Genomic DNA, 22,314 nt, shown 5'->3' with positions numbered 1-22,314 from the left:
ACGACTAGCGTAGATAGCCCTTGAGTAATTTTGGGCGAAATAAAACAAAACAAAGATTAGCTTAAGCAAATTGATCACGCTGTGTTTGGCCCTTGCTAATTTTTGTTGTATGCACTCATTGTATGTGTGTTTCTTATAGCAAAGCCACATCGGACCATTTGCTGTGTCTACTTAGGGTTATCGGACCCTTGATTTTAACATTGTAAATCCAAAGATTTACCGCTGCTTTGTACTTCCGGGGAACACGCTGAATATAGACCAACTATTACGTTTACGTGTATGAATTTAATAGATGTACATTTTGTATACGCTGGCACAAGCGTATAATACTAAAGCATAAATACGTAATGAATATTGTACCCTCACTTTGATGCATTTTCATTAATCGGCAACAACCTGCCAATAAACACTTATAATTTTGTATATGCCGCGTATTTATTACTACATGTATGACAAGTAGAGATAGGTAGTAAGTATGTGTGGTGAAACAATTATTTCACAAATGGAGTACTTGTGTAAGTTCACTTTTAATCTCTATGAATAATAATTAGTAATTTTATTGAACTTCAAAAATAAAAAAAATTATATACTGCTTACGCTGCGTTATACAAGAAGAATCACTTTTCAAAGTTCATTCCTCATAAGATTTAAATTTCAACGCGCATGCGTAGGAAAGTGGTAATAAATGCGGTATTAAACACAAATCTGATAACTTTGTTGCGGTAATGTAAAATGTATAAGCAATAATTTAAATTTTTTCCGTCTAAACTGGATATACGAGGCTCAATACAAAAGTAATGGGGCCCGGCATGGCCAAGCGTGTTAAGGCGTTCGACTCCCAATCCGAGGGTCGCGAGTTCGAATCCCGGACGCACCAAACATGTTCGCTCTCCCAACCGTGGGTGCGTTATAATGTTTCGCTCAATCCCACTATTCGTTGGTAAAAGAGTAGTCCAAGCGTTGGCGATTGGTGGTGACAACTAGCTGCCTTCTCTCTAGTCTTGCACTGCTAAATTAAGGACGGCTAGTGCAGATAGCCCTCGAGTAGTTTTGCGCGAAATTTAAAAAAAACAAAAAAAACAAAACCAAAATAATGTCGAGCTAAATTTAAGAATCAAACTGACAAGTTTTCATTTTCATTAGGTAAGTTATTTCTTAAAGGAGCATTAATAAATGTACAGTTAATGTAAAGATTAAATAATAATGAAGTATAATTTCTTTTAACACAGCAATACTATAAAACACTTGTATATTTTATAGTCAATGAGGCATTGATAGAACCATTGCTTCTAGCTTGATGTTAAGACTTAGCCATGTCTTAGCGGTGTTATCTAATTAGGTATTTGAGGAGGTTGAATTTCGTGAAAAATTACAAAAATAAACAGATCCCTAGTTGAAAATGTTTGGGAAACGCTGGAGTATATTGTTTATCAGAGAAATAAAACTAATATTTGTGTCATACCCAATGAAGTACTGTGGAATTACATAAAATATTTTTATTAAACTTCTTTAAAATGCTAGAGAAAAACTTTATCTCCAAAATAGGAATTCTGGTAATTTTAGTAATGTTATGTTTGTGTAAAAGAACTGTCATTTTAGGAACCGGTAAAGTCAAGAAAAATTAACTTGAGCAGGGGAGTAATCAAGGGTTAAACTCAACTCTTTTATAAAAGTTGTTAACCTAAAATAAAAGGTTTTTTAATACTTTCTAATCTGCTGTCCAATTGAAAATCCAAGTTATGTATTCAGTCTTTCCAAGCATGAGGTTTCACAAGGCTTTATTGTAAGACCTAGCTTCAAATTTGGGCCATAAATGAAGTGGGATAGTTAGTAGTCATTTTGGTAACTATCACAGTACCGTTAATCTGAAGGTAATGTTTTTTGTGGAATTCAAAATTGTTTGGAGACAAGACAAAAATGGTAAAGTTGGCTAGTTTTAAAATTCTGGTGGATTGAGAAGGCATAATAGGGTGGTTTTTCAGCTGTTCATCGTGAGAAATGTTAACTCTCACTGGTAGGATAAAATATTTGTATCGTGAGCGGTAGGGTGGGTCAAAATACGTAATCTTCATGCAATAAACTTCAAAAATATTGTTTTTATAATTTTTGAGTGAAAAATGTTTATTAATACAATATACCATCACAATCAGTGTAAACAAGGCCTTCTGGATACCAACAAGATGGCGTTGGTGTAAAAGTGGTTTCTCAGTAAAGAGTTGTAGATAAAAGTAGTATGAATAATTTTAATATGCATACAAGATTATAACCAGTTACCACGTTCCATGATGTAGAAGTATTAATTTTACAGCACAATACCAATACCATTATATAGAAAAATTTAATCTTGTTCTAAATACCGTAAATACAACCACAGCGTCATTTGAAGATATTATAAAGTAAACCACTTTATAACATATTATTGTTCTTTACAATGTTTCAAACTTTTAGTAAATATTTGTATACTTAGTTACTAGTTCCAGATGATCAGAATCTATCTAATTTTAAACTTTCATAATTCTACCTTTCTATAGAAATTTGACAGTAGACAGTTCTGTTTGGTTTGTTTTGAATTTCGCGCAAAGCTATTCGAGGGCTATCTGTGCTAGCCACCCTAATTTAACAGTGTAAAACTAAAGGGAAAGCAGCTAGTCATCACTACCTAGTGCCAACTCTTGGGTCACTCTTTTAAGAATGAAGAGTGGGATTGACCGTAACATTATACCCCCCACGACTGAAAGGGCGAGCATATTTGGTGTGACGGGGATTTGAACCCGCGACTCTCGGATAACGAGTCTAGTGCCTTATCCACCTGGCTCTGCCGGACCTGACATATTTTACATATAGCTTACTAGGTGGATAATTCGTTAAGAAAGTTCTGATGAATTTCTAGCATGTTGGTTATACTTAAGGAAAAATGTCAAACATTCTAGTTTCTTTTTTCTTAATGGAATTGGTCTTACCATATGATGTCTTGCCATTCTGGGACCCCACTTGTAGCTTAGGATTTAATACAATTTTAGTAAGGTATTTTTATTTGTCCGAGTATTTTTTATTGTTCACCTGCCATTTTCATTCTAGTGTTCTTTCTGAGAAAATGTCTGGAGCGAGTACTAATGCAGAAATTTACCAAATGAAAGAAAGTAGTGAGAGGAATCAAATACCTTAATTTCATTAAACGTAAGTTACTGGTAAGTCAAGAAACCACTCACAAACCATTATATTTCTTGCCTTGGGTCAATCTACTAACTTACAAAACTGCTGCCTGGATTAGTTCCTGAAGCAATTTAAACAGATAATTTCCTAGAATCAGAAGCAAGTTATCCAATGTGTTCTTTTGAGTTAGAACAGTGTAGCACTTGTTGCTGTCAAACCTTTAAAGGATGACCGACTATGTAGCTTGATCACATATGCAAATAAACCAAAATGCTTTCACATAAGACAAATCTCAAGATGGAAGTAGCACGTCACAAGTATAACTTCATCAACGAAGCTGCTAGCCTCAAGCTCCATTGTTGAAAACACCACAAGCTGTAACCTTATAGCTACACTGGTTTCTCGCTAGGCAGAATCAAAATTACGACAAGTAAACTCTTCAGACAAGGCCTTTGAACCTCAGAAATGGGAATATACTTCAACTGTGAACTAACAGGAAGTCAGTGTTGTTATGTTTCTATCTTGTCATGTCGCAGAAAAATAAACAGGCTACTATAATAGCAGGAGGTTCGTAAGCAAACAATAACTACTGTTGCTCCAGCTAGGTATGATAGCTGAAATCAAGGTGGTTTTGGCTACAAATTTTGAGTTTGTTTATTTTTAAAGTTGCAGTGGTCAGTCCATTTCTCAACGAGCATGGTTTAGTGTGGCAGTGTGATATTGTGTTATAGGTAGATAAGTTGTCAGAACTCTGCTGAACAATGTGTTGCATTAGGGACTTAAGAGTAAAGCTATCATTCAACCATGGTTGAGTTTGTTCTGACCCATATAAATAAATTCAAAGTAAGCAGAGACGCACAACTCTATCCTGGCATTCTCATAAATTTATATTATTGTTATTTTTAAGCTTAGAATGAGCATTAGCATCTTAAGGACAAAGTTATTGCAGAAGTTAGCTGCTAACATTGCCTGTGCAGTAATTAAGCTGAAACTCTGTGAAAAGAAATACACAATTTCTCATAAAACAAAATACTGCAGTGTTTTGTAGATTTTTGTAAAACTCAAAATCGTTGTCCACTTCAATGATGAAACTCACTCACGAAACGTTATTTTCTATCCACAAACGAAATTGCACATGCCCGGACATTTATATCTCCAAATTTGTTTGTTTTGAATTTCGCGCAAAGCTACTCGAGGACTATCTGCGTTAGCTGTCCTTAATTTAGCAGTGTAAGACTAGAGGGTAGGCAGCTAGTCATCACCACCGACCGCCAACTCTTGGGCTACTTTTTTACCAATGAATAGTGGGATTGACCGTCACATTATAACGCCCCCACAGGTGAAAGAGCAAGCATGTTTGGTGCGACTGGGATTCAAACCCTCGACCCTCGGATTACGAGTCAAGTACCTTAACCACCTGGCCATGCATACCCTAAACGTATACTTTAGAGTGCCCAAGATATTTCCAGCACTGAAAGAGAATGGATTTTGGAACTATTATTCAGTAATGTTTTAAATTTTTACTGAGGACCTGAGAATAATGTTTCTGTGGATAAATAGAGAGAGTTTGAAACTGGGCAATGAATGCACTAGAAATGGAGATGTTGAAACCAGTACCGGGCAGTAAGTTTTAAATTTCTGCTTGGAACATGGAAATGATGTTTCAGTTGATAAATAAGGTAATTTTGAAACTAAAATAGTGTTCTTACGTATACACACGTAGAAGTTCTCAGCCACGTTGTAAGCAGAGATAGAATATCTACTGATCATCTAAAGATACCACCAAAAAACGATTGTCTCAAGTTATGATAAAAATAATTTTTTTTGGCTTTACATCCTACTATGACATTTTAGGGCACACTTTTCTGAGATAACAACAACAATATCGGTGTTGAGAAAAGCTAATTTGTATTTTAGATGGACCAAGGATACACAAGTAAATATTAAGTATAGAATTATAGACTCTTCATTGCAGAAACCGACATCCTGTATTGAAAGGGTGCCTACATAATGTGAATCCTCTTCCTTAAAAGTGAAATTGACTGGAATAACACCATGAACACATACATCCTCGTTTGAAGAAGTATCTCCAACCAAAGAATGAAAAGTACGAAACACCATTGAGAAGGTATGGTATCAAATTAGATGAAAAGACATTCAGAACACAGGAGGAGGACGAAAGAGAGGAAGAAGTCAATCAAATGAAGAACCAAACCCACGAAGCGATGGAAATAGGAAAAACAACAACAACAGAGGATGGTTGTGAAGAAAGAAAGAGGTGAGAATGTACACAACAGAAGCAAGCTGTGTACGCAAGGTAACAGAAAAGAGCATGTACAAGACATAAGTCTGTCTGAATCAGAACGAAGATAAAGTCGTGAAACGGAAGAAAGGGAAAGTGGCTAAATGGATGAGTTATACTCATGAGCAGCCAAAATGTTAGGAGGAAATACAAGACAGAGAAGGGAGAAAGTATGCAGAAGGATAAGATATACATGAAACATTGGTGGCAAATAAACAAACCACCAATTATACAAGTGAATAGGAAAAACGCATAAGGAAAGGTGAAACAAAGAATACTGGGAGAGTGGCTTGAATGTATGCAAAGTGAGGCAGTGCAGGACGACAGTAATATACCCTTCCAGAAGGGCAGCGTTCCACAGTGAACGATAAATCTGGGACGAAACACAACCATAGGTAAAGTGTAGGAGAGGTAAAAACCTGCAGGATTGGGAAAACAAAAGGTGAGAGAAAGGACCATCTGAAAATTTAAGACTGAGGAGACAAAGCCTCCAATCATAAAATCAAAATCAGAAATGTGCGTGACTAAGAACAGTGGGTTGATCAGGGAAAACCTTAGACCCAGAAACCAATCACAGAATCATTTCGTTTGTGTCACGAAACTTTTATGTAGAAAGGGTTAATAAAACAAGCCAGAAAATAGGCTAATGATAGGAAAAAGCCAAATCCTCTCACCAATTACCAGGTGTGAAGAGAGAGAACAGGAAGGTCTGAATAAAACAATAGAGACTTAGGGTGGTAAAGGAGGGAAGAGGTAATGGAGAAGGAATGTGGAGATGGAGAAGCCACAGAAACAATAGCTGAGATGGCCAGAAAAGTTCTATCAGAAATAATGGACACCAAGTGTCAAGGATGAATAAAACCACCAAGACAAGGAAAAAAGGGAGAATAGACAATTGTTAAAGTCCAATCCTGGCTGAAACATAGATAGCCAGAGCAAGAAAACGGGGAACCAGAGACAAAAACCAAGGCAATATGAGGTTAAGGGACATACCCGAAGCCTAAGTGAGAGAAGTAATTCCACTGAAGTCAAAGCCCCTAGAAAATAAAAGAATTAGAGAGACCACTCCATCAGATAAATGTTATCTGATCTATGACAAGAGTGAAAGCAAGCAGAACATGACACACAATGATAAAAATATCAAACCTGCATACCCAAAAAGAAGAATGAGAATGTGTGCCACCCTGGTGATTGAGATAAGCAACCACTGAAAAAAAGTCAACATGGATCATTACCAGAGGACTTCTGGTTAAATGAAGCAAATGAATCAAAAACACAATTTTGAGTGAGAACCATCAGACGCTGATAGGAATAAACCTTTTGGCTACAGATAAAATATCCTGAATCTTCCAATTGATCAACCCATGTCACCCTCAAAGGGATGCATCCATGAAATATAAAAAAACTGGATGAGGAAGAGGAAGTAAGACATCTGCTGACAAGTAAGTTATATCAAACCCAATGCTAATGGATAACAAGGGTCGGAGAAAGGGTAGAAATAGCTGAGAAAGAATTCCTGCAAAATTCTACTGGTCATGAAGAGGCTAAGAAGAAATATGCATATGAGCCTGACCTAAAGGGATAAGAGTTATCAAGGAAGAACATATCCTAAAAGTGATAGAATTTGACGAGGTGTAATCGAAATGAAAAACCCACTGAACAAAGTTGAAGTGGGGAAAGGCGGGGCTGACTGAAATGTGTGTACAAAAAAAGAGAAAACATTGAAATGACAAAATACTGGATAGCTTGCTGTAAGGATTTCTTCAATGTCAGCAGCAGTCCATTATAGCTGCATCCAGGAGCAACTGATAAGGGTAACAGGCAGATTTCTCTTCATAATGATCAATAATTGAAAGAGGAAAGTGATAAATGAATACTCTGAACGTCCGGCAAAACATACAGGGCCAAAAGACGTCCAAAAGGCAGTGTAAGAAACAGAACTATCACATGGAGAATAAACCAAAGAGAGGATTACATGTGACGAAATTTGGGGATATGTAAATAATCATGTGTAACATTCCTCTTTGTCATCGAAACACCTTGAGAAAAAGCCCACCTAAGTGTGAGAAGTGACTCCAAGGTAAAATGAGGAGATTAAAAATTAGGATGAGGCAGGACAAACCTAGTAACCTAGTACAGGCTGCCAGTCTCAAATTTAGTGCAAGAACAACAAACAGCCTGAATTAAAAACCTGGAAAACTATGACGAACAGATGCAATGGCCTGTAGAGACAACGTTTTGTACAGCCTCAGACAGATGCAGGATCCCGAGTTATGGGGAAGGAAAAAGGTACCAGAGACAAAGAAGGTGTGGAAAGGAATAGTAGGACAAGTCCCTCTGATCAAACTCAAACGAACCCATGATTTGTTTGTATTTTAATTTTGTGCAAAGCTACGCAAAGGCTATCTGTGCTAGCCGTCCCTAATTTAGAAGTGTAAGACTAGAGGGAAGGCAGCTAGTTGTCATCACCCACTGCCAACTCTTTCACCAATGAATAACAGGATTGACCGTCACATTATAACGCTCCATGGCTAAAAGGGAGAACATGTTTGGTGTGACTGGGATTCGAACCCACGACCCTCAGATTACGAGTCAAGTGTCTTAACCACCTGGTCATGCTGGGCCTCGAACCCATGGAACTATAGTGAAAAATCGATACGGTGTAACAATATAATATAGCCAAGTTCTCACTGGTTAGTCTTCATTACTGTTGGTGACGTGCCATCAGCATTTAATAAACTGACTAGAAGAGAAATCTTTAGAAGTGGACAGGGACGGGTAGATAAGGACCAGGACGGAAAAGGAATAGGGGTATGTTGTGGTTCAACCTGTGGCAAATGCTCAACAAAAGAGGAAAAGGTCGAGTATTGATACACAGATTATACACACGATTCAAAAGTCTCAGATACATGATCGAAAACATCAAAAAAGAAAATATACAGAAATCCCGAAAATAAATAGTGTGGAATTAGAGATCAATCAAGTTAGTTTTGCTTATAATCTGAGCTGATGTAGAACATCTTCAAATATAATTTTCCAGTAGAGGCAAATGTGCATTATGATAAGTAAAATACATATTTTTACTGTTTGTTTTTTAATGTTTATTTTGATTATATATTTGTATTTAAGTTTCTTAATGTTTCATAAACATAGATAGTCAGAGGATTTAGAATTATTTCACATTAGATATCTAGACGAATCACTTATTATTTAGCAGATTCATATTTAGTGTTTCACTTATGTATAGCATTTTACCTGAAAATAGCACAATGCCGCCAACTACTTTTGAGAAAGGTATGTAAAAGCTCTTCTAATGCAAAACATTCATATATTCAAATCATAAAGATGTGTTCTGATTGGGGATTTATACAAAGGGGATATCAATTGTACTCAATAGCATTGAAAGACAAAGATATATGGATGAATTTTGATAAACTAAGACTATAAAAAAGTGACCTGCGGCAAATCATACCGTAAATGTGATGAACAAAATGAAAGTCTTGTAACAAGTAAGAACCTATGAATATAAGGTCAGTGGCAAAAGCTGTCCATGTCTCATGAACCATAATGAAGAAGAATCCCTATCACAAAAAAGCGACCAAGTTTCTTTCATGACATTACTAGGAAAGGTATGAACAATATATATCAAACATATGATACCTCAAGCAGTAACAAAAATAAATGTTATTTCACAGGAATACATCATGCCACTCAAGTTATTAAAGGAAGTGTCTTTGGATTTCTGTGAGATTGGGCTATTTTAATGAGTGATAGGAAGCTACTGTTCTTATACATTAGATGAATTATAAAAAAAACTTTGAGGTAGGTATGAAGTAGGTATTATGACAGACCCTTTTGTAATGGAACTACATTACTCAGTTATTACCAAGATGCATGATTACCACACAGTATGTCTTTTTTTTTTTTTTAATTTCGCGCAAAGCTACACGAGGGCTATCTGCGCTAGCGGTCCCTAATTTAGCAGTGTAAGACTAGAGGAAAAGCAGCTAGTCATCACCACCCACCGCCAACTCTTTTACCAACGAAGAGTGGGATTGACCGTTACATTATAACACTCCCACGTCTGAAAGCGTGAACATGTTTGATGCGACCCTCAGATTACGGGTTGAATGTCTTAAACCACCTGGTCATGCCGGGCCGTCATAGTTTACGACTGGACATACTGACATGGACAGTAACAATGAGATAAGGACCAAACTCGTTTTAACATAAAATACTTAATTCTTTATTTTATGGGTATTAAAACTATAACTTAAAATAAAGTACAAAACAATGTTTCGATCTTCTTACGCTGTCTTCAGGTTAACAAAAGTTTGCGAGTAGCCATTGCTGGGCATGTCTTAGGATACGAGATTATAGGGGGCGTTGCAGTTACATGTTAGTTTATTAGTTAATATAAGTATAAAGGTGTTCCTTTACATTAATTTGATTTTGGTCTGAGTTCTTGTGTAAGTAGGCCTTCTTTGATTTTGATACTCGATTCTGTATATTTACTAATTTGATGCACAATGGGGTTATGCCAAACTGCAGTACTCTATAATCCTCTACTGCTATGACAATGACGAGGTGTGTTTAAGAATGTGTAATATACCTCTTGTAGACGCTCAAGAAATTTGCCGAGTAACATGTAGTTGCCAAGTTTTGAGCATATTGGTTATTTGTGGACATAAAGATGTCTGAAAATATCTGTCCTTTTTCTCTTTTAGTAGTATTAACCTCAGGACACTGTATTCTAGTTAAATTGTTAATCTCTTTCACTTGTTATAGAGCTAGCTGTAATTACAGCTTTGTAAATTAAGTATTATCTAACCTCCTGCTTTTGCGGTCAAGTAACAGTTGTTGATTTGAAGTGTGTTTTAGAATATCATAGTATTAAAGAGACCATTTTATGTTATGCCTATAGAAACGTACATAGCAATTAGTATCTGATTCTACAGGTCAAAAAATCTACCATAATACTATTATCGTTTTATACATGGTTAAACATATGTATCTTGTGTTATAAAAATTGTGAATCCTTAGTCACAAGTTAGTTCATCAACTATTACATATAAACTGCCATTATGTTAACTCTTTGATTACAGTGCGAGATTTTAGTGATGGCTTTTCACCTTTTTTACTATGTGAGGTACGGTACACCTTACACATATCAAAATTTTATCATGTTCCATAACTTCTTGTTCCTGCAATCTCAATTTCTTATTTCTATAGGCTGCCTCAGCAAGCTCTTCTGTTGGAATGGCAAGGAACAATTCTATAATGATCATTGTTTTATTTGAACACACTTACTGATTCCGTATATATAGAAATATTAAATTATGGTTGAAACTTTAGCAGTAGTTAGTTAATGTTTTATTATACTATCATAGTTAATGATAAATGTTAAATGTTCAATTTAAACATTTCCATTAAGGATAGTGATTTTATGGAAATTCTACTTGCTTCATACAACGAACTCTCACAGACTGTTTTATTTTTAGATACATAAGAAAATATGTGGTGCCAAAGAATTACTTACATTTTGCTTTTAATTATAAAAGCTTAACAATATTCTTGAGATAATTATCTGAAACATTTCACAGATGTTTATGTTCTCAGACTGTAAAAAGTATTAATTAATTAATCTCTAACATTTATGCATTTGTAAAATTAATTATGAAACTACTGATTTTACTGAATACCTATTCTTAAATATGTACTTAATATTACATTTTTCAAGGCTAAAACAATTTTTTTATATTGTTCCCCATATATTTTCTTATAATGTTATGTTGGAAGACACATGTGCCCATGTCAATGAAAGAATAGACCTGATGAAGAAAGAACAAAAATACCATCTACAAAACTAGAGAAAAGTAGTGGCAGTCTATATGTAACTATTCAACAAACTTAGTAAGCAAAACGAATTCTTGAAATGTTGATTTCGAGAAAAATGGAGAAAACCGGTTGGACAGAAAATATGATCAAGATTTGTGTTTTGTTTGTTAAACCTTCACAATGCTACACAAGGGTTAACTGTGCTAGCAATCTGTAATTTTGAAGTGATAGACTAGAGGAATGATAGCTAGTCAAGACCACGCACCTCAAAATATTTATGAGGAGTTCTACTTGCATGCACTTTTAATTCTAATGTTTACAATCTACTTGTTATTATATCATACAGACTGTCTTTTTGTTTTTAGCTGAAATTCTCTTATAACCTGTATTTAAAAAACTATAACATATCAGAACTGGCAGTGGTCTATTCTTAATAGAAGCTCATATATACAAATGTATTTAATCTTCTACTCAAGAGATTGTTAATACAACAATTTTCTTTATTTAAATAAAACACTTTTTTTTAGATGAGGTTAAAACTTTTTGATATTACAAAACAGAAGAAAAATACAGTTCAAGCCTTTTTATTATGTAGACAAAATATTTATGCATGTCACTTAAACCATTTTTTAATATTTCAAAATTAATTTGTGACCTTAATTTTTGAATGCCAAAAGAATTATGATACTGTTAAATAATTCTCTATAACATTTAACACTAAGAAATAACTTTTTCTTCACGGAGGACTTGAAGATCTGTTTGTGTTAAACCTAGGAGACTTGTTAAAACATTATTTGTGTGTTCTCCAAGACTTGGAGGTGGAAACCGAGGTTCGTTAACACTATTGCTATATTTTACTGCTGGACCTGAAAGGAATGGATATATATTAATCATTTTAAGTTGTAAAATTTAAAGATGACATACAGAAATAATAGATATATAAAATGATAAAAAACATACAATCCAACCACTTTCAAACGTGCTTAGGTCATAGGTTTTTTATCATTTTGTATCAAATGTTCTTGAACCTACATCATGAATGTGTGTGTGTATATATATAATGATTTAATTAGTATAAATAGTCCTGAAATAAATGTTATTAGCACTATCAATCTAGAAAAATTATAAATTGAAAATACTTCAATATCTAATACAGAAATACATTATTTATTAGAGTTTAAAATTAAAATAATTGATAAGTATATGAATGCAATTATTTTTAATAAAAGAAAATATTTTGCTTTTCCAATCTATAGTTTACTCTCTTTTAATAGTAATGTATCATATCATTCTGTTACAAGCATTATAACTTTGCAGTTATTCAGATATTGTAAAATTTGTAATAAATTACAACACATTATCAGTAATGTTGAAATACTAATACAAAAAATAACAGTTAATGGATTTAATAATGAAGCTTTTAAACAAAATTATCATACTATTCTGTAATAAATATAAGAATGTATTAAATAAATATAAAGAAATAAAAATTAGAGAAATTTTACTTAACATTTCTAATAACTATTTTTAATTATGAATAAGGCCATTTAACAACTTGGCACTACTTTATGTGAATGCACACCTTGCTGCATATAAAGGCTTGTTTAGAGCATGATAGTCACAGCAGAATTAATAAATGGGTGGTGGTTGGGATCTATGCTACTTTGTTTAGATAACTGGATGGGATGCTTCATATTAGTATATTTTGTCTTCTGTGCTATCAATTATTGCCTTTCTACCATACTGGGGTATGGAATGCTAACTTTAAGAGGTAGTTTTCAACTTACTTACCCCCAAATTATTCTTATTCCAATTAATTTTTCTTCTTTACTTGGGGGAGCAGTCACCTTCTCATGACTGTTTGCAGGCAGTGAAGGATGATATAGATGTGGGCTTAAGAACCCACATCTTGCTCTCCTAATTTCTATTTCTATATCTATTACTACTATTTTATTTCTTACGTGAGAGTGGCGAATGGAGGTTAAGACTGATAGATGGTGTATCCCCATCACAATGTGGTTCCTACATTTTCAGTCACCTCCAAAGCCTAGGGTACATTTTATATTTCCACATTATACTTTGCACCCTGAGATCTTTTCAATGAGTGCAGCATTTTTTGTTTAATTTACTTTTTTGTTTTGGCATGTTTTTTTAAATTATAACAAATTAAAATAATTAGAAGTTTGGGTTTGCTGTTTCAACACAGTCCTTCCTTGTGATTTTTTTACTTAACTTTATTATCAAGAGTATTGATTTTCACTAAAAATATACAGATATATTACTTTTAGAAAAGAGTTTATCTGATAAGAAAAAATATTCTTATCAAAATACAGAAGAATTATTTGAAATACTAACAAATTAATTCAGTAAGTTTTTTTCTGCAGTTCAGTCTTTGTTGTATCAAATAACTTAAAAATGGAAATTTAAGCAATGAAATAAAACTATTGCAATTTTAATTTCCTTTTCAAAATTTAAAGTTATATTTTATTTTACATCAGTGGTATAGTGAGAAATAAAAAAATTGGTAAACTCCCATGTTTGATGCTCCTGGCCAGAGTATGAACTCTCTTTGCCCCAGTGAAAAGTGAGTAAATGTTGCTATGTCATTCAAATGATGAAATAAGTAATTGCCATTTACCAGCATATTCCTTCAACTATACCACTGTTTTACATATTACCATTACCCATACTCTGAAATAAAAAAAATGTTGCTGTTTATCTTCTAGCACAATATAAACTCATTCAAACTTAGCAACCATATTTAACTTTACCTTGATTGAATCTCAGTTAATTTTTTGAACGAGGATATGCAATTTTTTATTTATGTTTGATAGCTAGCTAACTTCTGTTTTCTCTGGGGCTTAATTCAGTTACCACTTACATATAATTTTTATCAAATTTTCTCCACAATACTTTTTTATTAGCTGGGTCAATAATTCTATACTTCCTCTCTGCAATCACTATCATGAATATTTTTTGAATACAAGAAAAGTACTAACAGTTCTTAAAATAATAATACAATAAACCCATCTTATATACAAATAAGATTTATAAATTTAGATTTAAGTTAGTAATTTCCATGTTATAGTTTAAAGAACTATCAAATAAAGTGAAAATAAAGAATAGCTATATCACTGTGATACATTTTAAAATACAAGAAAAATAGCATATAAACATTTTAGTAAATAACTGTATTACTCGATATTTGAGCACTTTCACTGTTAGAAGATATTGGTTGTTATTACATTCTTGTTCACAGAATGTCATACTAACCTATTACTTTGATTGACCCAGCATTTCTTTGTTCCATTTCTACAACCATTCCATTGTGTTGGACCTACGTTTATCAAAAGGAACCAATTTATTCTAAATTTCTTGACCAGTGAGGAAGGAATTCAATGCAACAATTCACTGATTTATTTTGACAGTTACTAAAAGGTTTGAATGTTAACTAAAAGCATGTGACTGGTTTAAAGCATGAAATATTGTCCTACATTGAAACAAAGTTTAAAATACATATTGTTAAAAAATTTATCCCCAAAATTAAACTTTTTGTGATCTCTATAATCCAAAGTATTTGATAAAAATTAAAGTGTTATTTTCTACAAAATATGTGTTTGGAATGCTTTCAGATTTTTTCCTTTGCAAACTTTGAATACAAGTTAAGATCAGTTTATATAAATACATTTATTACATTTTCTAAATATAATGAAGTTGTACCTGTATTTTTCATTTCTATGAAAGTTAATGTGTTTACATTTTTAATTTTACAGACCTTATTCTTTTACTGAATACCCTCATTTTCCTAACATGTTTAAACAATTTCTTTGCTTAATACAAATGCAAGCCACTAGATATATGATCAGTGGAATAATGACAATGAAGAAAACTTTCCATTAGTGACTAAATAATATATATACTTGCATGATTAGTAGGTTATGGAACATGTAAATTGTTAAGTATATTTGACAACTAATGAGTAGAAAAGTATTTTTATATAACATAATAATTTACCTGTGGATCATTAAAAACTTGCCCTATGTTGTTGATTGGTCCATATGGAATGCCAGAACCATTAAATGCTTTCAACCAGTGATCAGTGGAGTACTGGAGAAACCTGTACAATATATTTCATCATATTATAAGATTATTAAACTAAAATAATAAAAAAAGAAATTAAATTAACAGAAATGGATAAATAGAGTTTTTTTTTTAAGGTATTAAAGCTACGCTATGCTAAGTTTGATATTCTGGACACCAAACAAATATCCTGATAAATTAACCTTTTCCAGACTGGATATCACTTGGTTGTTTCCTTCTTGTGTCAAAAATATTTAACCAAACATGACATTTAGAACAAACTTCATAAAAGTATCTAATTTTGGCCAAAAGTTTCAAATAATAGGATTTAGTTTTACTGTTATTTTTTATGTAATGAAATTGTGATAGACATTGTTTTTAAAACAACATTAAAATTCTTTATTTTTCTTGGAATTTAGTTTTGATTACTATATTTCTTTTGATACTTTATTTTGCCAACTCCAATTATAAATAATGAAAAACACCACAGAAACTAATAGACATTTATCAGTGATCTAGAACTTGATCTCAAAATCAAGTCGAACCAGGTAGCATTGTTTTTACTAATAATATTATTAGTCAGGATGAATTTATATCTGATAAAAATAGTTTATTTTTCAATACAATGTAGGTTCTTTCATTTATATGCATTGCTCGAATACGATGAGATTAATAATATTCAGTAAATAAGAATTTGAATATTTTGCCATCACCTACAGTACTGTCTAAACTTAGCTCTATAAGCTTATCTGATATCTTATAAGAGAAGAACATTTGTGTAACTTTCAAATTAATTTCATTTAAAAACATTTTCAGTAATGAGAAGAATATCTAAAGAAACTATATACAGTTCTGAGATCTGTAATATGCTTAAGTTTTATTAACTTCCCACTTGATTCCCTTCTTATCTGAAGGAGCTATATTTAATTTCTTTCAAACCAAAACCATAAGTTACTTTCCACACAAATTTAGTGACTCTACATTGAGGTAATTAATTTATAATCTTGTCTGTCTAATGACATTTAAACTTTTCCACTTTCAATCTGAGCTTCATTAATACTTGTTAAGACTACATGTTACAAAACAATAAAAGAGTGGGATTGAGAGGATGTATCAGTAAAAATTAGTGAAAGGGAAGGAAAATCATTTGAGAAACAATACGTACACAGATGGTTATGTTCCCAAAATACAATAGTTTCTTATCACATATAAACCTATGCTTTGGGATGAACAGAAAATTAAAAAAATATATATAAATGTGGTGTTTACAGATGAGATTCTTGCAAATTAAATAAATGTTAAAAAATTGGTAAAACAACAATTCTAAAATATTTCTATGTTAAAACATTTTGAAATAGATAAATTATTACTTTTATTTAAATCTTGAAATTTGATGTAGGTGTATACTCAACACCTGAAGAGTACTCCCTAGTTCAGTAATGGATAAATTACTTTTGTATAATAATGCACAATAATAACATTCTTAGTATTGAAGTTTAAAAGAAAGAAAAATTAAATGAACTCTTTTGCTGCATATTCAGATATCCCCTTGTACTTACAATAATTGACAAACATACATGTATATAGCAAAACCTTCATGATTATATTCCTTATTACAAAACTGTCAACTTTGAAGAACAGAACCTATATAAGGACAGCTTCTTTATATCTTAGACATTGTTATCTAAATAATTTGTTTTATATTTTGTACTGATTTTGGCCTCTAAATGAATCAGTTTTGCCAATTATTATGCCATTTCCTGGATAATGCATTTCTTATAATTTTCCTCAATTTGCAGTTGAAACATTATTTTTCGTTATCCATTATAGTTTTCAAGGAATATTGCTGTCAGCTACATGATATACAGCTTCTTTCAAATTCATACTTTTATTTGTTGGTGGATAATTGACACTTTTTAAGAATAAGCCTGAAAATTAACTGTGCTGTGGAAGGGTAAAACTAACTGTAAAAATTCCCTTTAGACTGGTAATAAAGCAGTGATATTAATTTCAATTTTTGAACACTATCAAGTGCTCTGAATGCACAAAAAAAATACTTAGGGCTAGAATAAATCTGAACAGCAGTGCTTAAAACAGAGAAACCACTCTGTGGAGAATAAACTGAAGGTTGCAAGTGACAAAATATTGGGATATATAAATAATGATTTGTGGTATTCCTCTTTATCATTGATAAACCTAGAAAAAAACCAATCTAAGGTATAATGAAGCAGAACAAACCTAGTACAGGCTATCAGTTTCTGCTCTGGTGCAAGGACAACACCGTGAAGAAAGATTATGACTAGGCAGGTGGCAGGATCCTAAGTCATGGGGGTTAAAAAGGGTACCAGGGACAAAGGATGTAAGAAAAGAAATAGTAAAAGAAGTCCCTCTCATAAAACCCAAAGAACCTTTGGAACTGCAGTGTAAGATTGTCAAAGGGTAACAATATAATATTGTCAAATTCCCACTGGACTGGAACTCTTTGGTCAGTCTCTAGTACTGTTGGAGACATGCCCATCAATTGGTAGTTGGTTAGATAAGAACCAGGTTGAGAAAGGAATAATGGTGTTTTGTCTGGTGCAAGGACAACACCCTGAAGAAAGATTATGATTAGGTGCAATGACCTTAGAGACAGAAAATACTGTACCTCCTCAAACAGATGCAAGCTGGTGGCAGGATCCTATGTCATGGGGGATGAAAAAGGTACCAGAAACAAAGGATGTAAGAAACGAAATAGTAAAACAAGTCCCTCTGATAAAACCCAAGGAACCTTTGGAACTGTAGTGTAAGATTGTCAAAGGGTAACAATATCATATTGTCAAATTCCCACTGGACTGGAACTCTTTGGTTAGTCTCTAGCACTGTTGGAGACATGTCCATCAATTGATAGTTGGGTAGATAAGGACTAGGTTGAGAAAGGAATAAGAATGTTTTGTGGCTCCAGCTGTGACAAATGTGTAACCAAGGAGGAAAGGGTCAAGTGTTGACACACTGTTTACACAGGAGGTTCAAAAACCTCAGATACATGATTGAAAACATATCACCAAAGAAAAATACAGAAATCCAGAAAAGAAAGATATAGCAAACATATCCAAGACAAGGTTATATCAAGACTCAGAAAATTCAAACTACAATGAAACCATGTGTAAAGCAAGATTGAAAGACAGCAAACGAGGCAACAAGGAGGTAATACGGAATCATAAAAAAACAGAAAAGTGGATGAAACATAACATACAAGGAGGGGTAGACAAAAATGCAGCAAAATCTGGTGGTGTAAAAAGACTGTCAAATCTTCATGAGCCTAAACAGTTTTGGCTTGATCAGGAATAGATATTGGGACAAGTTCAGGAGAAAAAGGTTGACCCATACAGCAATCACTCTTATAATTGATAAATCCCATGATGGTCCTCCCCAGTCTTCAGCCTATGAAAATAGTGCTTGACATATGACAACCAAAGTGAGAATACGAACCTCAGATTTCATTGTAAAAATACATATAAAAGGCAGCACTGAACAAGAATAGCTATTCATGTGAGAGGAGTTAATGTACTGTATTGGAAATCATTTCTTGATGCAAAATATTTCTTTTTTAGTTGAAATCTTTTCACATACAAATCTTACATATACTTTGTGGCATTTAATGTAGTGATATGGTGTACTAACCTTCAATAACTACACCTACACTAATCAGGTACTTTCGATAGGGAAAAGTGCATTCACGATGTAAAGCATTGATTCTGTAAATGTTGAATACAATATTTTTCTTAGAATTTACTAGTATGTATCAGTATCCTATACATTGTAACTTGCAGTAAAAACTTACAAAACATCGTAAATGAAGAATAAAGCCACTGAAAATATGAACAATCATTCATAATAATTAAGACTCCAAATGTACAATATTGGGGCCAAGGACTTCTCAGAAGCATAAAACATTTAGATGAATAACTTATTTTGTATAGCACATTTTTAAATATTGTTTTAAGTTTACATATGCTAAAACGTTTTGAGCACTAAATTTAAAATATGATTTTTTAAAAACTAGTAAAAATTTGGGATTTTTATATATAGTTTTGAACTTTGTTACCAACATATAATGATTCTTATTATAAATTAATAAAATTTAAATTCATCCTACATGCTTTATGATGACAGATCCAATAATAACTTGGCATGCCAGACAGGATCTGTTAGATAAGTTACACAGAAAAGATAGAAAGACAAAGTTGAAACAAAGAGAATATTTGAATATTCTAAACCTAATAATCTTGTTCAAGTCCTCTGACAGGATATAATTTATTTTGCAAGAAGAAGAGATCCTTAAAACAGAATTAACTTACCTAGAAGACAATTCACACAGAAGAACTTGTCGATTTGCTACACGATTTCTGTTGGTTTTATACCTTGAGTCAGTCAGCAGATGATGTAAGCCCAGACACTGAAAGAATATTATAATGCACGAAAATGACAGAATTAAGTACAATGTTAAATGTATAGATTTTGTAAGTGGTAGAGCAGAAATAAATGAACAATAACAAGTTAAATTTTGTAACTGTGTGAAACATTTATTAAATAATAAACTTGTTAAGTAATAGAGTAAATTATCATATGTTGTCTGCAACCACTATATTTAACATTTTACCAATATTATCTGAAAGAATCAGTTATAATTTTAAGAACGTATCAGAGAAATTAAGGCAGAATATGTTCTAATACATCAACCACACCACAACTGCACTATTCAGTGGTGATAGTAATCATTACAAGGTACACTGTACTTTTATTTTACATGTTTACAAACATTATTGTGTTAAAGGCAATGTTGTTATATAATAAGTGTAAATGCACTTAATGACTGTAAGAAACTACTGCAAATATTACATATCTGTATACAGTTGACAGCTGTTATTTAATCTGCCCTTAAATTACCAGTTCTAGTCCAACAGAGTAGTAATTTACAAAGATGGAAGTGATATATGTAAAACATCACAAGTCAATAATGATGACTGACTGTAAAAAATGGGCAATCAAACAGTACTTTTACCTCAGAAAAACCTTTTACAGGTTCAATTTTTTTGTTTTATAACAGTGTTACAGAATCTAGAGTAAGCAGTAAAAATTGAAAAAACAAGGCAAAGTACATTTCTACAGAAAACATAAACGAGTAACAATTTTTAATAATACAGCCTTGATGAGGCTAATATTATTAATATCCCACTTTTCATTCATTTTGAAGTGAATCACTTATTAGATTTCTTAAACTGCTTATCAACTATTTCCAAATCTCAAACAAACAAAAAAAAAGACAAACACACATTCTTTTTTTCACATGTAAACATCTGCCAAATATAAATGAACTGGGCCATTACATGTTATTGAGTATTAGAAACAAGTCTTTCAATACATCATTAGCACAATCCAAACCAACAGAACAGTTCTTTGATAAATTGTTCAGGCAAAGTATTCATGATGAAGCTTTGTAGAATGGATGGCAACTGCCTGTTGTGGAGACACAAGTGTAGAGGATGATGTTTCGAAAGTCTTTCATCTTTCGTTAAATTTTTTATTCTTTAGTCCTTTAGTCATCAGTTGTGTATCTCTGGTTAGAATATGCTCTATTGGAGGCATGGAAGTGAAAGATGGCATATAAAACGCTTGGAGTATGTTTGAATAGGTAGTTAGTGCTGTAGGTCTCTATGTTACACAAGGTAATTTGATTTGGGAAGCATACAGGAAGTTTGAGGACACCTTTCTTGGTACTCTACAAGTAAGTGTTTAAAATATGTAGACAAAATATAATTCTTGAAAGATTTAATGTTATAAAAAGTTTATACATCCATTGTTTCTTGCTTAAATGCTAGAAAGCTCTTCAGGTAGACAAAAAGTGGAAGACTTTCGAAACGTCATCCTCCACACTTGCGTCTCCAAAATGGGCAGTTGCCATCCATTCTACAAAGTTTCAACAGTACACTTGCTTGAACATCTGACCTAAGCAGATTACTATTCTAACAGAAACAGATAACTACCATTGTCTTTCAGTTCTTGCTCATTTAAGATATTTAGTCTGACACTGAATCAAATATTCAGAGCCACAACTAAATGTTGTGCCAGTTTGCAGATGATAAGAAACTGACTCTACAAAACCAGACTGTATGCCATAAATGGAATAAAGTGCAATACACTCACAACAAGATACAAGAAAACTCACTTACAATGGAAGAACATGTCAAGTTGACTAATGACATATATAGTAAAATAGTTTTTACAGATGAGATTTACTTCATCCTTCAACAGATTTTCACTCATTCAAAGAGAAACTGAAAACAGAAAGGTTCACTTTCCTATAGGAACATGATATGTGTACCAGTAGTTGACACATAGTTTGGACAGGGTCAAGTAAGTAAGTTAAAAGTAAAGAGCTTTACTTTCCACAAAATAGTATTGGTACTGCAATAAGTTATAAAGACACATGCAATGACCATTTGTACTTCAAGTAATCATCATTCCACTTTAATAAATAATAATGTCTGCTTCAACCATGTTAATACGACTACCATATTTTTTGAAGATAAGAATGATCAAATAGAGTGGCTCACATGTGAAATGTTCAAGAAGCACATATGAAGTGCTCTAGGAAGGTGCATTGCCATCACATACTTCTAGTCTCTAATAATGTCCTAGAAATATCCTTTTCAGGTAATTGGTTAAGAATATATCAGGACCTAATCAAAACTCAGATTTTAAGTATGTTGTCAGGCTGTCCTTGTCATTTATGGTAACCTTAATTCATATTAACATTTTATGACATTTAATTATGTCTTTTCATAGTTAAATACATTATAAATTCCAATTATCCTTCAATTGATTAGTGAAAAAAATGTACTTGAGATCTGCTAAATAACTATTATGTTCCAAGTATTTCTGTCATAAAATATTGTTAT

At 32.7% G+C, this 22,314-nt stretch overlaps 1 protein-coding gene across 1 annotated transcript; it reads right to left on the bottom strand.

Moving 5' to 3' along the window:
- Positions 1 to 11,787: 11,787 nt before the first annotated feature.
- Positions 11,788 to 22,023, bottom strand: LOC143245463 (succinyl-CoA:glutarate CoA-transferase-like). The gene is made up of 5 exons (XM_076491823.1): positions 21,970 to 22,023; positions 19,714 to 19,925; positions 15,308 to 15,410; positions 14,567 to 14,630; positions 11,788 to 12,159 (listed from the first exon to the last, which is right to left on the bottom strand). The coding sequence occupies exons 1-5, from the start codon at positions 22,021 to 22,023 to the stop codon at positions 12,011 to 12,013; spliced, it is 582 nt and encodes a 193-aa protein (XP_076347938.1). The 3' UTR covers positions 11,788 to 12,010.
- Between the last annotated feature and the right edge of the window lie 291 nt (positions 22,024 to 22,314).

The sequence above is a fragment of the Tachypleus tridentatus genome, chromosome 2 (genome assembly GCF_004210375.1).
Source record: "Tachypleus tridentatus isolate NWPU-2018 chromosome 2, ASM421037v1, whole genome shotgun sequence".
In the NCBI taxonomy this organism is placed as follows: Eukaryota; Metazoa; Arthropoda; class Merostomata; order Xiphosura; family Limulidae; genus Tachypleus; species Tachypleus tridentatus.
This window is presented reverse-complemented; position numbering and strand designations above follow the sequence as displayed.

Excerpts from the sequence above, each read along its gene's own strand:
- LOC143245463 (XM_076491823.1), bottom strand. The coding sequence starts at position 22,023 with ATGGCAATGCACCTTCCTAGAGCACTTCATATGTGCTTCTTGAACATT. Across the intron at positions 14,631-15,307 it reads AAGTTTTTAATGATCCACAG|GTCCAACACAATGGAATGGT; the intron begins GTAAATTATTAT and ends TGATAAACGTAG. Across the intron at positions 12,160-14,566 it reads TGGGTCAATCAAAGTAATAG|GTCCAGCAGTAAAATATAGC; the intron begins GTTAGTATGACA and ends CATTCCTTTCAG.